This window comes from Lissotriton vulgaris, chromosome 12 (genome assembly GCF_964263255.1).
Source record: "Lissotriton vulgaris chromosome 12, aLisVul1.2, whole genome shotgun sequence".
NCBI classification, from domain to species: Eukaryota; Metazoa; Chordata; class Amphibia; order Caudata; family Salamandridae; genus Lissotriton; species Lissotriton vulgaris.
The window spans coordinates 118,580,566-118,598,683 of NC_141700.1; the positions used below are offsets into that span (position 1 = coordinate 118,580,566).

At 46.0% G+C, this 18,118-nt stretch overlaps 1 protein-coding gene across 1 annotated transcript in view; it reads right to left on the reverse strand.

Annotated features, from left to right (window-relative positions):
• Nucleotides 1-18,118, reverse strand: part of TARS2 (threonyl-tRNA synthetase 2, mitochondrial) — a 195,892-nt gene that overhangs the window by 65,739 nt on the left and 112,035 nt on the right. The window contains exons 7-10 of the mRNA XM_086947465.1: nt 16,216-16,280; nt 7,160-7,238; nt 704-850; nt 46-144 (exon numbers count right to left, since the gene is read on the reverse strand). Of these exons, the coding sequence (XP_086803591.1) occupies nt 46-144; nt 704-850; nt 7,160-7,238; nt 16,216-16,280 (390 nt within the window). The remainder of the gene's footprint in view (nt 1-45; nt 145-703; nt 851-7,159; nt 7,239-16,215; nt 16,281-18,118) is intronic.

Here is an 18,118-nt window from a genome sequence, read left to right on the forward strand (position 1 = left end):
CATTATTGCCCTGGAGTGTGCAGTTTGAGAAAGAGGAGGACATACCTTAATGAACTCCATCAAGGTGTTGTAGATCTGAGCACCTCGTGGCAAGAAAAAACAGCTACCGGGACTCACTGCATGGAAGAAAAACAATTCTTGATCCTAGGAGAAAAACATCAACACTTTCTGTGAGTGCACGAACAGGAACTACTCCTGAAGAGTTCCCACTTAATATATATTTATTTATCCCCAGGTACTCATTTTCCAAACGCAAATATATCCCAAAGGGCTCAACATCCTGCAGACTAGTTTCCAAGTTTATTCAGAGCAGAACAATGGCGGATAAAAATAGCTTGCCTTTGCACAAGTGGACTATTACGAGAAGTACACTGTTAAAACATTTTGAGAAAACCTCTCCTATGGGAAACCTTCAATTCTCAAAAAAATAAGAGCTGTTTAGCTCCATAACTATGGACAAGAGGATAACTACCCTATAACGAAAGTGAACCAATATAACAAATGAAGCAAAAACATGTCCCTGCAGTGAAAAGATGAAGCGAGTCGGCTGAATATATTGTATCGTACCCTTATGGGCACATATCATAATACATACAGGCGTGAATGTTTAAAAGCTTTAATTAATTCACTTGAGTTATTAGGATCATACTAATGCATGTACGCTTGAGGCTACCGATGCCTGTACTGATGAGCGGGCCCTTACCCTTCCTATTTTACGATGGTCCCGCTTGCTGGCCTCCTCCTGTATCCTCTCCCATTCTTTTAGTTGTTTGCCGTCTGGGAAGGAAATGCCATAGACTCTCTGCAGAGTTTCCTGGCTGGAGTCTCCATTCCAAAAGGAAGCTGAATTCTGCATCAAAAGGAAAGAAAATTGCTTTAATAGGACAACAACTGTAACTTAGAACACTCAGTAGTTCTTAAGGCAGGCTTGTTTGATGCAGTATGCAGTTGTGCCAGATCCATGCGGCACACTTAGAATAACCATCAACTATGTAAATGTAATCCTTTTAGATTAATAGTATGTGAATATATCTTATATGGGTATCTAAATGACACTGCGGTACAAAAGGGGGTGGTGATAGACGAAGCATCTGAACCAATAAAACACTCACACCCAGTCAACAGATCTGGGTTTAATCCATCACCGTTCTTTAGCCCACTCTGCCACCCCAGTTCAGACATGGCCATATGCAAATCAGTCTGACCCTGTGCCTCATGGGAACAGTCCAGCCCGAACTGCCAAGCCATGCCTTCCCTGGACCGGAAACAAGCTTCCTAGGACCGGTTTCTGGCATTACAGCCGTCTTCAGCCAGGCTTGCTTGAATCCAGTGGCAAAGAGCTAGCTGCACTATATTGGACTTCTTTTTGTGCCTCAGCATTTGTGTAACCTATTGTCTAAGTAGAGTTACCTGGAGATCAAATGTGGAGTGCACCAGTATTGTGAAACTTGGACACCTTAGTGGCAAATGATATTACACACATACACACATACACACAATAGCAACCAGTAACCACTGAGAGCCTCATTCACAAAAAAGTCCTCCCACATATCGATGCAGCAAGTGGTCATATCTATCTCCATTAAGAGGTGGGACAAGAAACTACAGAAGTTTACTTTCAACTCTTCAGTATTCCAGTTTCATAGCAACTCTATTTGTGATCTTTCCTTTGTTAGCACACAGTTTATAAGGGGTATGCATTATAGAGGAATGCAAATATCATGAACCTCTCGAGAGGTCCTCCAGACACATTCTAAGTCAGCTGGGTGTGTAGTTCTATTTCTGTTGTCGGGCAGCCCAGCTCTTCCTATGATCCAGGCTTGCCCTTCCCCTGATGGACAGCCACAAAAAGCAGAGGTTTAGAGTCTGGGATAACATTGCCCAACACTGCTGTGCAGATGAAGAATTTGCCAGGTCCAGTAATGATACCACTAGGTGGGCAGATGCAAGAGGTAACAACCAAAATGCCATCTTGTTAGAAATTCAAGAATTTAAGCCAGTCCCAGAGAAGAGCATTTCCATCTTTATCCATTGGTGTCCCTGGGCATCCACATCAGACAATCTAATTGATCAAGAGAAACTTGTTGCTCCACAACCAGAAGGAGCTCATCGCTGGCAAGGTAACTATAAGTGAGCCAATAACACAAAAAGAGGAGGGGTCAGTTACACCTGAGGAGGGGGGGGGGGGGGGAACAGGCACTAAACAAAAGGCAAGCCTTCCCCACCCACCGTTATTGGTATCAAAGAGGGTGCCCGAGTAAAGCAGATGCCTCTGTCTCGTCAATAAACTGACAAAAACAAACATAAATGGATACCTGCCACCTTGTGTAGCTGAATGGACCCACTCTTACTCAGTAGAAAACCAACATGACACATATAAAAACAAACAAACCCCACACACGAAAGCAGACAAAAAAACAAAGTTATGGGTATAGCGGACCCATCTTCACTGGGGGAGAATCACTATTCTCTTGCCATAATTAGGCTCGACCTAAACTTAGCTGGATTCTTCTTATGAACAGCAAACGCAAGGACCACTGCCAGTATACTCATGAATCGGCAAGTTCATGGAAGCAAGAACGTAATGCAGGGTGGAAAAACACAAAAGATGGAGGCATGATTTATCAAACCTCAAAAAACTCACCAGCTGCATGTTATACAGAGAATGCGTACGAAATTATAATATACAATTTCAAGGGGCTGTGGTGGGGGGTGACAGCTGTTTAATGAATTTACCTAATAACGAGTACCTCTAAAGTTAACAGTGTACGACACTGGGTTTTTGTTGCAGTAGTCTCCCCACTTTTTGCCTGGTATTTGATGCAACTTTGAAGTACACTGGGTTCCTGTTCACCAGGTCGCCAGTGTTCGTACCTCAATACAAGAACAACTGGTCGCTTGAATCCCATGTCACTAGGCCTTTAGCACCTCTGTAAGTCCCTAGTAAGTGGTACCCTTGAGAACCTACGGCATGGGTACTAAACAGAGTCTAGAAGCGCTGCAGCCTATTTTATGCCACTCCAAGGGACCCCACACCAAACTCAGGCACACTACCACTGCAGGCTGTGTGACAAGGTGCTCTACAAAGAGAAAACACATCATGGCACACACCCTGCGTGCCATATCCCCTTACACTGCATGTAATATTCGTAAGTCTACTACTATTTCCCTAAGTTTCTCTGCTACTGGTCTCTAGTCTTGCCCAGTGCTGGGATGCCCCCGGGTAGCCATGCACAGCATATAAATGTATTTTCATTTAATTTCATTTCAAGTCACCCCTGCAGCAGACCTTACAACCCTAAGGCAGAGTGCATTATATTACATGTGAGGACATCTGCATGAGCAGATATGCCCCTCTGCTGGCCAGTTCAATTACTGACAGTACAAGTGAACCGGGAAGTCATCTTAAGGTATGTAGTGGGCACTGGTCAAAACAAGTTCCCTAGCCACATAATGGCTTCACTGAAACCTATGATGTTTGGTATCAAACACCTCATACTAATAAGCCCACACAGATGGATTTATTAACACATGCACACAGAGTGTACCTTAGAGGTATCCTTTGAAAATATACCGACCTCTAGTGTAGTGGCTGACTGGTCCTGTCCAGCCTGAAACCACAAATGCATTTATGACCCCCTGGAGGTGAGAACCCACGCTCTCTTATGTTGGGAACAATGCCTTACTATGGCAGGTGCTGTTGTCACCTCTCCCAAGCAGGATAACTACTAATCAGCATATCATGGCAAGAGGCTTCTTAGGCCTTCACCGTCTTTAATATGCGACCCTGGCTTCCCCCAGGGGAATTGCTACCCCCTGCCCAGGGCCCATTTGGCACCAGGACAGGCGGGAACATTAGCTAGTCAGCAGGTGCGTTCACCCTCAGACTTGTACCACCCTTAAGATGGGCTACCTGAAGTGCACATGACTGGGAAAATTCCACCATCTCAGTTTTCGGTGGAATTAGGTCATCTGGGCCGTGCCCACTTCCCACAGGAAGGATAGTCACCCTAAAGATAGGTAACCCATTGGCTACTACCTGACACTCCCTGTAACGCCCCTAAATACTGTATTTAGGTAGCACCCCTGATGCCAGGACCTCAGATTCGACGGACACAAATTAAGAGTGGACAAAGAAGATTGCTGACAAGAGAACAGCGGATCGACTACTGACTTGGGCCAACCCTGCCAGCTGCACCCAACCCACATGGAGAAACAGACTCGTCATGCCTCTGCGCAGACTCCAAGAAACTCAGAGGGCTGCCAGTGCTTTGCAAATCGCCAGAGAACTTCCTTGGAGTAGAGGAGCTACTCTCCTGCAGCTGCAGGCACAAAAGAAGCAAGGTTCAGATCACCGTCCTGCTGCGCACAGGAACTACTGACATGGCAGCCACCCAGGAAGAAGTTGCCATGCTGCCACAGATCAGATCCATCCTCCCTCCAAGTGTGGGGACGCCAGGACCGGCCGGAGCCACACAGTACCAATACCCGGGGTATCAAACCCCTTGCAGCAACTAAGGCTTGTTGTTTCCAGCCCAGACACCAACACCGAGGAAGACCTGTACGTCGAGGGCCTTCAGGGACAGTGATAACTACATCAAGATTGGCCCAGCTGTCCTGTTTGCCCCATTTCTGCAGAACCAAAACAAAGAATGAGTCTCCGTCCGCCGCCACCCGACCTATCACCATATGCTGACAATGCAATTTCCACTGTGAATTTCATTATAAAAAGGCTCCATTCTGGAAGTGAACCAAGTCTGGTTTGCTCTGACTTTGGCAAGCATACCCTTGTCAGCCTGTCTCTTGATTAGGACTTAGAATATTTTTACTGAGACTTGATTTCATGCAGACACTGCTGCATTTGACTGAGCCTCATGCTAATTTCCTGTAGTGATTTCTCATGCAGTTCGACTATTATTTGTGCCTTCAGTATTGCACCTTTTTTTGTACTTATTAAAACTTTAAGGGTTCTACCCTTTCCTGGTCTTGCCATTTTTTAAGACTTAAGGCGAATTTATTTAGGTATGCTGATTTATTTGCTTTAAATCTATTATCTGTAGGGAAACATTTGCACATATGATCATGAGGTAAACATCGTCCCCAATCCTGTGTAGGCGCTTTATCTAAGATCATCTAATTAGATGGCATCAACACAACTCTCCTGCAATGGTATCTAGGTTTCCCTAGCCGTCGTACGTAAACATGGCACCTAATTTTGGCACTAAGATGTCTTTACATGTAGCATAAAATGTTATTGTCATGCAGTCAGCTTGTGTGGATTTCCCTTCTGGCTAGGTCAGAGGCTGCTTACTTGAACCCTTGGATCATTAGCCATGTCAATCAACACAGCCAAAAATCTCAGGGTGTTGACCCATGCATTGTATTTTAGTGCACATAAGTTTTTTAATCCACACCTGAGAATGTTGCCCTTTCTGAACCCTTAGCAAAGGAGCTAGTCTGTGTGGGTTAACTGATTCCAGGTCTTTCTAATGGAATCAACTGCTGTCCTAGCTCAGGTCTAACCCAGTGTGATGGTTTAATGCATTTTCTCATGATCACTGCCTTAAACATTTCCCACTCTAACATGATTTTTGATCCAGTCCCCTCCTGTCATTTTAATATTGTACTTTTGCTTTTGATCCAATATTTTACCCTTAAATGCAGAGTTTTCTAGTGCTACAGGCTGCAATCTTCTAAGCGGAAACAAAACCATTCAGATATGGAGGATGAATGAAGAAATCTTACCAATGGGAAAAATATATTATCTGAGATGGAGTAATTGATTTGGTTAGAACCAAAAGGCAATTTATAAGGCAGATGAGAATGGATAAGCCCAACAAACAGGCTATATGGATACAAAGTCACCTCCAAGCAGCTTCAGAGCCACAACTGAAAGACTGCTTGGCCAAGGGTCCATTTTGCCTACTTCATGGCACAATCTCGATAAATACATCTTTTCTCCGAGTTTGTCCACGCCTTTATAACAAACCAAACTCAAAGAATGATCAACTGCTGACTAGAAGGTTTCTGTCTCACGTCAGCTAGCCTTGTTTTACTATGTAAATATATTTGACCCTCATTTGTATAATTTGCAACTAAATAAGAGGAGTTTCAGTGGACAAGCAATAATTTACAGTATGCGGCTACAGCAGTCAGTGAGCAAATAATGATAAAGGAGGCCTGCTCTTTGGAGATCGCTTTTTAGGCAACTGCGATTTGTACCTCTAAGAGAGTGGGAGCTCTACAAACGGATTTGCCACTGGAGGTTTTAATTTTTTAATGAGGGTCAAATTGAAGATGCTAGTCAAATGGCTATAGCTAGTCAAATAGCTGCTGGTACCGAACATAATAGGCGTAAGAGGCGAGAAACAGTAGTTTACACATAGAATAGAAAATTTGGTCAAATTTCAAGTGCTTACAATCAGCTAGGATGCAAGTATCCTTGAGTGGGTGAAGAGAGACTTGAGTGATGCAGAATGGCGTGGCAATGCCAGTGCAAAACAGGACTGTCCAAAAAAATGCAATCACGCAAAGACCAGACTTGTTCTGCATGCGCGAGAGGTGCGTTTTAGTGCAATTGATTGGGTCCTTCTGAACAGAACCAAAAGACAAACACCACACATGAACCTAGATCTGGGGAAATTTCATAAACAATAAGTCGACCACGCCAAGGCAGAGAATTGGCTGACGATGATGAAGAAGCATAAAGTAAAAACTTACGGCTTCAAGTTTTGACACTGAGTTCCCAAAGGATAGATCAGAGCAATCAAGCAAAGTATTAAAGTTTGGATGTAATTAAACAATAAGTGAGTGGGATACAGATACTTCAATGTACAGGACACAGATACTTAACAGAGGACACCCTGACAATGCGATCATTGTCAACAGACTTATCCCTTTCTAGGAAAGCAAATCGTTAGAGGTTTAATACAGGTGCCTGCATTCGGGCCTGAAGACGGACAACTCACAAACCCTCAAAAGTATTTGAGACAGACAGCAGTCCTAGGAGGCAGGCCTCCCTGTGATCCCGCATTCTTAGGGGTTCCTCAGCCACTTGAAGTGTATCAGTAATGATTACAATACAAAATTAAAAACGTGAATGTTGTTCAGGATTATTTCATGCAAGGCAATAGGTAACAAACAAGCGAAGTGAACAGACCTTCACCAGTTTAAAGGCTTTAATTTGTCCTGTGTGGCGTACATGAGGGCCTTGACAGAGGTCAACAAGCGATCCACACCTGAGGAAGGGAGATAAAAAAAAATTATTAACTGTAATAACTTACAGGTTGCTGAGCTCAGCATATAGCAACTACAGCAGACGATGGTCAGATCGTAATTTGGAGGCCGGGAACGCCGCCTACTTGTCTGGTGATCACTATACGATGTCCAACCAGCATCATAATGAGGGCCATACTGTCACATGCACCACGTTTTATAGGCAACATATCCCGGCATCTTTCCAGTTTATTCCCAGTTACTCCCTGTTTATTTCCCTCTCAGCCACCCATGTAGAGGTTGGATTGCATCTCGTTAAAGCGCCAACTCTCACAGTTTACAGTAATATTTTGCAGGTCTACACCCCACGTGAGGCGAGAATACTCCTTCAATACGCCGGACCAGGCCACGCGGCGTATGATAACCTAAGGCTTCCACAAATCAACAGCAAATTGTCCCAGGAGCAGTTACTAAACTCTAAACCGACTCCAGGTGGAATACCTCTGTGTAGAAAGCCAGAGGCTAAAGCCCAATATCTATTAAAGCCTAAGGGGAAATAAAAGCCATTCTGACAGAATTGCATTATAAAGGCATGAGAGAACCATGGGACTCAAACATAAACACCCTCCTGTTTTCAAGAGTCAAACCAGACAATCCACACCGTGTACTGTTGGACGGTAGACATTTCAAGTCCCCCGCACACGCAGGGTGGAATGCCCACAGTACTGTCCTTATGACACATTTGGAGTGTGAAAAGTAGAACCTAGCGTTCGATATAACTGATGTGTTTACAGTAAAGCGTCAGGCACTTGGATCACTTTATTTAACAGACTTCTCACCTGGTGGGATCCAATATTACCATAAAGTACTGTATTAAGGGTGCAAGAGAAGCCTTAGCAGCCTGTCTCACAATGGAAAGACAGCAAAAACATTATTTGCTTTGGGAACTTCTGCATTCTCTGAGAAAAACTGAGAAGACGCGCACACCAGGACAAACCACCCCATTGTATACAGAACCAGAAAACAGGTGCTGAGGAGTGACTTCCCTCTACAGAGAGCATTAACAGCAGGACAGCTGGTCAGTCTCAAAGCGAGACCCATACCTCATGACAATCTATTCACTCTAAAAGAACATCTCCCCTGGCAGGCTGTCATGGTCACCCGATGGTTATTGAGCAGATCTCTGGTGAGTAAATGTTATTTACCACTAGATGTCTAAGCGCCCTGCATACGTATGTGATGCTCAAAAGGGAAAATGCGGACCTAGACATTTTTGGGTTAGAGAGGTCGAGCAGTTGGCAGTAGTTACTAATGATAACAACGAGGTTATATTGAGCTTCATTGTGCACTCCTGCCACTGCTAAGCTTTCTAAATAGCAATGCCTCGTGTTAAGGTGCTCAATGTTACGACACTGCGAGGTAGTGCTGATCTTACAGGGTCACCCTACTGTCCCTCTGCAGCAGAATATTAGGATATACATTATATGGCCAAAGTCTAGGGTCCTTTTTTTAGGTCTCCGCCTGCGAAGGCTGCGCTTGGGCAGTCTTGCAGGGGAGATCTTAGGTTTTTCAGTAAGGGGCTTAAACCCGCCCCTCTTCTCCATTGGCTGGCTTCCTAAACGGAGGCCAGCCATTGGAGGAGAGGGGCATCACTCCGTTTAAGCCCCGTCTTTTTGGGATTCGGGGGGGCGGGGTGTTTTTTACTTTCTTTCTCTTCTCTTCCCATTGTCTGGAATTTTACCTTCCAGACAATGGGAAGGGGAGAGCATGAAAAACACGCCCCCGAATCCCAAAATGACCGTGCGTTTCTCCGAGGCATTTCTGTTTGGCCTCGGAGAAACGTGGTGGTGTTTCCGGAGCTGCTCGGCTCCGCTCGCCTCCTCCCTTTCCCTCTGCCATACTTTGGGACGAGTTCGCGCTGCTGGCTCTTGTGCTCCGCCCCTCCCCTTGCAGCTGCCCAACGTGTCTTCCTCCGCACGCTGCTGCCGGTCGAATCTGCAGAAAATCAAGGGTCCAAGATGGCGGCTTGGTGGGGAGCCTGGGCGAGGAAGCGAAGTATCAGCACCATGGACCTCTTTACATCTGGAAGTCCAAGCCAGGTAGGCCGGAACCTGCGCCCGGGAGTGTCCTTGTATGCCAGGCATGGCGGCTGTAGGCCTGCCGTTTTGTTCATGCCTGCGCCGGGAAGCCGGTGACACGTGGATGGGCGCCGCGCCCGCCTGCTGCACCACTCGGTTGAAAGGCGGCTGTGTGGCTACCTGCACGTCGCCTGCGTCTACATGAGAAGTTGCCCTTCTCAGTGGTCTCCTAGCACAGTCTCCGCTTAAGACTCCGTGCCGGCAGACCAGGAAGTCTGAGGCCGGCCCATGGAGATGACATGTGGAGTTTGCCGCACATGCAAGAGCTGGGCCGTGAGAAGGAGCGGTGGGGAAGGGTCGTGTTCCTGTGGCCTTCGGGTGCAGAACCAGCCTAAATGACACATGCAGAAGGGCCATGCTGGACAGGGGCTGTTTGTTGCTACTACCCTGCCAAGCTTGGTCTGCTCTTACAGTTGTGAAGGAATTGCCATGTGAAGAGTTAAGTGTATAATAAGAAACCGCACGCCTTGTGCCTATGGGTAATCAAGTCAAAGTCTTGTAAATATCATTGGCTCGCTCATATGTATGGAAACTCAAAGATGTGGAGGCTCCTTTTAAAACGACTATGCACTATCATCTACATGTGGTGGGATGGTGAAAGGTTTCAATGCTAATAGGCTCTCTTCTTTCTGAGTGACATAACGCTGGACAGTCAGGTTTGAATATCAGAAGGAAACGAAGTGTCCGATATTTGTAAAAGAAAAAACGTTCTGTACTGAAATCATGTAATTCTATGATGGATTGTTTTTGATTCTTGCGCTAATGCAAGGGGATGAACTGCCCGCTTTTAAATTGTTTTGGGTTATTTTGGAGAAGTGTGGTTGTTTGTCTGAGGCAGTAACGAGAGACCGGGATTTCCTTCTAAGCAGCTGTCATGGGCAGTTTGACCATATTGGAGTAGATAAATTGCCGTTTACCACTGCAGAGACTTTGCACCTGGTGTTCCGCATAGACGTTTTGCCACAGTATCGACACAGCTGCATTACATGGCAAACAGTTATACGGAGTATTAAACTTTCATCACTTCAATAACGCAGTTTTAAGGGTGGAGACGTCAGTCAAGACTATTTGTCATTAATGGCCTATGTTATTGTTAATGTTAATGTCAGTGCAAACCACACAAACTGCTTTTGTTGCCAGATATTGCCGTGACTCTAAAGTTAGAGTAGCTGACGACCTTAATATATATTAGTGATTTGGGGCGTCACCAGGTAGCAAGGTGTCAAAGTGTGGTTCTGTGTGCGTGTGTGTGGCTCTGTGTGTGTGTGTCTCTGTGTGTGTGAGTGGCTCTATGTGTGTGTGTGGCTGTGTGTGTGTGTGGCTCTGTGGATGCAAATGCAATAGGTCTCACATTTGCGAGAGATTAAGCTATTGGCAATGCCATTTATTTATCGGTTTTCAAGACATAAATAAAAATGTTGTTATTTACAATGCCAATAGCTCTAACTTTTGCAGAGGCGAGACCCTCCACCCATCCCATCACCCTCTGTTTGTGGCGGCCGCCACTGAGAGGACCATAAAGACCTGCACCCGGTCTCAATGCAAGTGCAGAAACAGCCTTACATACGGGGACGGTGAAGGCCTCGCACATGGGAGGTGCAGGGATGGGAAGCCGCGCGCAGGGATGGGAGGAGCCTCTGCACGCAGGGAAGGGGGGAGGTGCCGCCGGACGCAGGGAAGGGAGGCAGTGCCGCGCGGGGGTGGGAGTGGCACGCCCGCGTGCCGGGGTGGGAGTGGCGCTGCCGCACAGAGGTATGAGGTAAGCCAGGAACGCGTGCAGGGTTAGAGAGATGCGCACACGCGTGCAGGAATGGGGAGGCGCAGACACCTGCAGGGATGGGGAGGCGCGGGATCGTGCAGGAATGGGAGGCGCAGGCACCCGCAGGGATGGGGAGGCGCGGGCACGTGCAGGAATGGGATAGGCGTAGGCATGTGCAGGGATGTAGGAGGCACAGACATGCGCAGGGATGTGAGAGGCACGGGAACGCGCAGGAATGCGGGAAGCACGGGCATGCGCAGGGATGGGCGAGCCCGCGCAGGGATGGGGGAGGCGCAGCCACACTCAAGTATGGGAGGCGCAGCCGCGTGCAGAGATGGGAAGCGCACCCACATGCAGAGATGGGAGGTGCGGCCGCACGCAGAAATGGGAGGTGCAGGGTTGGGGAGATGTGGCCACTCGCAGGGATGGGGAGGTGCTGCCACGCAAAGGGTTGGGGGAGGTGTGGCCGTGCACAGGGAAGCGCGCCCACACGCAATGATGGGGGGCGCGGCCGCGCACAGGGAAGGGGGAGGCGTGGCCGCGCACAAGAAAGCGCGCCCACATGCCGGGATGGGGAGGAGCGGCCGTGTTTAGGGATGGGGAGTCCACTCGCAAGGATGGAAGGTGCATGGATGGGAGGCCGCGAGCAGGGATGGGAGGCGCCGTCGAGTGCAGGGATGGGAGACGCCGCCGCGCGCAGGGATGGGTGACGCCGCCGCGCGCAGGGATGGGAGACGCCGCCGCACGCAGGGATGGGTGACGCCGCCGCACGCAGGGATGGGGGACGCCGCCGCACACAGGGTTGGGGGACGCCGCCGCACGCAGGGTTGGGGAACGCCGCCGCACGCAGGGATGGAGGACGCCGCCGCGCGCAGGGATGGGGGACGGCGCCGCGCGCAGGGATGGGAGACGCCGCCGCGCGCAGGGATGGGAGACGCCGCCGCGCGCCGAGATGGGAGACGCCGCCGTGCGCAGAGATGGGAGACGCCGCCGCGTGCAGGGATGCAGTTGGCCTAATGGTGTTCAGACTTTGGGCCTAGTGCATTACATGTCCAAACCCAAACCAAAAAGATCAATCCAGGGGGGATACAGTCTCTCTAAGGCGCAATAAAGGGCACAGACAGGGTTTTTAATTTTTTTTCCACAGTCATTCAGTCTTAAAAGGACATCCAGTGTACTGACATTACAATACACACTTCTCTCTGCAAAAATTCAACATGTACTTCCTTCCATTGGTACACAAAATGTCAGGGAAAGAGCAGTCAGGGTGACCCACCAAACTGAAAAGGGTCTTGGTTGCACAGCTAGACGACAAGTCTAGAATCCTATGCTTATGTCTCCTCAATTGCTATTTGATGGTAAATGTAAAGCAATCAATTTCTGGTAAGAAAAGTCTGTCAACATTGTAAAGTGCAACAGAGGTCTCTTCATGGGACACATAGAGAGGTAGTTTGTTTGTCATAACAAGGTGGCACGGGGCAGCTGTGCACTATAGAAGCACAAAATGAGACCCAGATGGTAGCAGTGTCATCCTTAGGAATTTCGGGGCAAGACAGATTTTGGGGGCTCCTGTACAGAACAACTTTAAATTTTAATACCCATTTCTTGCTAATTCATGCCTGCATGATGCCAAGCAATACTAAAAAATATGTTAAAACTTTAACAGGATCCCACAAAAAAAGTTGAAATATATCTTGCCATAAGATGACACGAGTTAGAGAGACAGAAGTAGAGGTAGGCAAAGTGAGGTTTGGATAGAAAAACAATAGAGAGGTCAAATAGAAAGTTCACTTTCCAAGGCCCCCACCCTTGGCAGGAGGGGGCTTTGGGCAATCGCCCACTTTGCCCATACCTAATACGTCTCTGGATGGTAGGTGCCAGTCACAGCGTTTACCTGCGATGGCTCTGCTGGGGTGATTCCTTATGGAACAACTGCGCCCTCTGGTGGATATTTACTGAATCAATCTAACAGCCTAAACACAATTCCACAGGAACATTCAGAAACAACAAATGTTCTATGAGGAGTGTGTCAGTGGGAGAGGAAGTGGTGGGTGCAGCTGACAGAGGGCCTTTATTTTGATCAGGGGAGTACAGCAGGTCACAAGCAGATCAGATCTGACCACTGTCAACTAAAAAATGTGTGAAGGAGAGGCTGACACTCAATCCGTTTTATCGAAGACATGGTGTCTCAATTCTATGGAGACACTTCTTACCTACGACTTGACACTGTAACTTAATTATTTGGCTCTGTTGATTCCTCTACTCCCTGAAAAGGTTTCCTGTCTTTCTGTGCTGCCATTTAGTTCCGCTGCCAAGGGTGTCATGAGTTCTTCTGAGTTTTGATAAATATTGTTCTTAATCTTAGCTGAAAGAGGTTAACAGTCTCTTATATTGAAGCTGCACCACCTTCCAGATATACACGGTCAGATCATTTTCATATTAAGTCCATATCGAAGAGATGAATGTGATTGTTTCTTAAGTGCTTTTATTTTCTTTATGTTTAAGCCACAGCCGACGCGTTTCGTTCTGCGAGCAGAACTTCTTCAGGGCTGTAAACCTAAAACATATATAAAACACGTACAAAACTACATATAAATATACATATAAACTACAACACTAAATATTAAAAGCTACATTCAATATGACAATTCTTGTAACATAGTTCAACTACATAAAAATTGACACTTACAGAACCAAATTTTTTTTACAAACAGTTGCAAAGTCCTCCGCTGCTATCAATGAACGTGGATCTTATTTTGAGCACAAGAACTCTTAACATTGAAATGAATGACCGAGATTTTAACTACTGGGCACAAAACGCGCTTAAGCAAACTTCATCTGCTCTCATTCAGAGCCCAGGCAATGATCGTTAAATCGCCAGGTCATCTGAGGGATTTGTTAAGGTGAGAGATCGGGATAACATCGAATAGTTATCCTTCCTGAAATCTTAAACGGGGTCGGCAAAAAACAGAAAGACTCGATTATTTCATTCGCCCGTGATTGTGCAGGCGCCATTTAAACATTGAAAACAAAATTAGGTTCCAACCTGAACTCCAGCTTAAGAAATGCTATCACCGATTTGGGTCTTCCGTACCTGTGTTCACCTCTCGAAGGTAATCGACAGTTGAGCATACCATATTTCGATGGTTGCACTGTGTGTGCACATTAAGCACTCCACTAATCACTCACCACTCACTGCACTTTATTTTATGTAACAGCAGCACGTTTTTTTAAAGAGTCACATGTGGCTTCTGGGGTCACTTCCACTCCTGGATTGGCAAGTGGATCATTTTATCCACTTGAGCACAATAGGACACATCCATAGCTCTTTATGTCAGTTTGGCATGTATCGCATCACCAATGTAGCACGTCCCATCGCATTTACATTTTGGCACAGTGAATGCCAACACAGATACTTGCAGTTTGAAGGTGTATTATTTTTCATACATTTTCTTTTCTCTTTCTTTACTGTTCCGGCAGGAGGCCACAGTTCACAGATTATTGAAGATTCACTTGCCCCTGATAAAGGGTGTCACAACCCGAAATGTATTGGGTCCGCCATAATTTAATCACAAAAATTTTTTTGAGGACAAATATATCTGAATGCATTTAAGACTTGTATCTTTATACACTTCATGGAATTAATATTTTCTGTTTGCTTATAATATTCTTTTGAAACAAAAAAGATAATCAATGAAATGATTCTTTAAACTCACGTGTACATTCTGATTAATGATAGATGTAATGATTTAACATATGTTTACAATTTAAATTGAAACCTCAGGGACAATTCGCAGGGCGCTGTGCGTAGGAACAGTGTTTGGATTGATGCACGGTGTTCTCATCTGCAAGGGCCTATTACAGTCCTCTCAATACTGTCACTACTGCGGTATTACACAGAGTCAGCCATCTATAGCGCACAACATCTTGCAGCTGCCTCCCAGGTCCAGCTGCTGTCCATTTGTAGCCCTTGACCTCTTGGTTTGTACTGTATGCTCCTGGCACCATGTCTGGTTACATTCATGTTTAGGCTTTCCAACCTGCATTTATTTAACTTCCTTCCTGTTTTTTTTTTATTCCCGAACCTTTTTCTTTGTGTGCAAGTTGTCGAGTGTGTTTGTCTGCCTGCGAGGGTTTCTGCGTTTGTTTTGCGTGTTTTCTCACAGCTGTGTGCGAGTTTAAAGCCAGTTGTATTTGAAACATCTAGCAGGGCAGACATGGTTTTAGTTACTTGATGGGTGTACTGTCAAACGTGTTTTACCACTCACACAATTCCCCGTTCCTGAACGAATTTTTGTATAACTCATATTCAGCAAGGCAGCAGGTGGACTTTGAGCATGGTTGAAAGGGTTGGCCGTAAATCACTGAGGCATGTGTCAATGTGTGCATGATTACATTCTTGTTTCACGTACAAACCTAACCTTGCCTACACCCAGTTTTGCCAGTCATTGTCTTTGTTAGAACAGGTTCACAATTGCTTTATTAATCTTCCTGCTTTCTCAAATTTGCTTGAAAATGCACCAACACCCCCTTAGGTCGTCCGGGCTCGTGCGCTGCGCTCGCATTACTGTGTCACAAGATGAATATTGTCGAAAAGGTGTATCACCAACATTAAAAGTTTGGAAAGCTGTGGCTTACAAGAAGCCTCGCAGAGCATCGCATGCGCGCTGGCTCAGGCTCAACCTAAAAATGAACCATGAATACAGCCATCAGAGCTGGGCACACGTGTTGGTTTTGATTGCAATACCAGATGGTAAGTGGTAGGCAGTCCAACACCAAAACTATACATTAAAACGGTTCCACCAGCACTGGCGCTTAATGCGCTTTAAAACTGGCAAGCCCAAAGCTGAAATTTGACACCAACTGACCAAGGTTGTCCACGACTCTCACAGTTAAGACTAGCTGCTGACAAGAAACAGATTTTTCTTGCTAGTAACCAGAACTCATCGTAATCCTTGATGTGGTAGAACACTGCTATGACTGTAGGAGAGCATTCTGGGTAAGAAAATACCAGGGAATGACCACATTCACCCAAATACACTTTATACACCAGCATCTGCTGACAGGACTTCGGGTTTGGTGATCAGCGTCCATGTACTGTACCTGTAGACTGTGGTGCTGGCCGTCTTCACTTTCTCGTCAATAATTCGTATTTTAAACTTGTTGTACTGAAAATAAGAGAAAAAGCAAATGTCACGTGGGGAGGCGACACTGAACCTTCCATGAGCGGTGCCAGCAGTTACTCAATTTCAGACCCTTTGTTAGCGTTAGGACTTAGACCAAATACTCTACATCATCGATACTCGCAAACATTTTTCCTGAGGCCCAATGGTGTGGTCTGTGATGTGAGCGAGGGCCGCATTGATGCCAGCGGGGTGGAGGTCGGGCGATGGTGTTGAGAGGGATTGGCGGTGGGGTAGGTAAAAGGGCGAAATGAAGGATATACAGGTAGTGGCTGGATTAAACAAAGTGAAACCAGAAAACCTGAGATTAAACCCGGTTTCCCCTTTTTTCCAAACTGTGTGATCGTAGGTAATTTTGAATTATTACTGCTCAATGCGCTTATTATTTAATTATACTAAGGTGAAAAGTTTCAGCATGTTAAATAAATACACTTTTTGAATTTTACACTTTGGCTGCAAGATGTTTTTAAAAGTGAAGGTGTTTATAAAGTTAAGCATAAGACTCCCAAGTTACTTCATTTCTTTGACACCTATTAACCTTTAAATAAATTACCGCCTGTCTATTTAATATCTTTTTTATTGTCTGTGCTCAGTGAAGTAAACAGCCGCCCAGTGCTCCTGTTAATCAGGTGGCCGCCTGTAAAGGTCAGGGGGGGGGGGGGGGGCACATGGGGCCCCCGGGCCGTATTTTGAGTATCCATGCTCTAACCCAGGGTGGTGTGGAGTGCAAAAAAACGATGGATTTATGCCCAGATCCCTGTACTGGGGTGAATGTATGACATTGTTCTACATTCTGTCCATCAACTGTGTTTTTTGCAATTGTCACCCCGAGTGTGCTGGGTATGCTCAGAAGTGAGTCCCAGGCTCTCCACACCACTGGAGTCAAGCTATCCAGGCTGATGAAGGCTGATAGCCAGAAACCGGTCCTTGGATGCTTGATTCCGGTCTGGGAAAGACATGGCTTGGTAGTTTGGACTGGACTGTTCCCATGAGGCACAGGGTCAGAGCTGATTTGCATATAGCCAGTGTCTAACCCAGGGTGGTGTGGAGTGCAAAAAAACGATGGATTTAGGCCCAGATCCTTGTACTGGGGTGAATGTATGACATTGTTCTACATTCTGTCCATCCACTGTGTTTTTTGCTATATCAAACAAAGGCATCACTGTTGCCCATCCAAAGGTTCTGGTGGTCAGTGACTTACTGAAATGGCTACCTGTTTATTGGTTCTGTTGCTCTCTTTCATTGATAAGCATCTAGTAACCCAATATGTGGAACAATTGCTATACACGTTTGTATTCATTCATTTCAATCTGGAATCATCTTTCCTATGGTGCATTCTGGCTCTTGACATTTTATGACTATGGAGAAAGCAAAACCAAGGTTCTTTTTGTTATTTTTATTTTCTTACTATAAGCTATAATAAGTATTGCTGCACACATTTCCCCTGGGAGGGGGAGGTTTTGTATACCGTATAGTTAGCATGCGCCCAGCAATGAAACTACTAAGTGGAGCATACGGGCACCCAAGTAGACTGCTGTGATATAACACGCTAAGAATTATCAGACCACTGAGCGTGGAACGAAAGTAGAGGGATGACATGCCCACCATTTCGATGACACCTCCCCACTGACAGCGGACCACGTGTGAGAATAACGTTCAGAATACAGGGGATTTAATAAGATACAAGGCTAAGTTATTGATCCTATGGAATGTATTGACTGACATTGTACCAATGCACCGGGAGTGTTGGAAGTTAATGAGATTGCACTGCACTTTGTTTTTTTTCTGTCTTTGTTTTTTTTTATTCAGTAAAAAGATCTTTA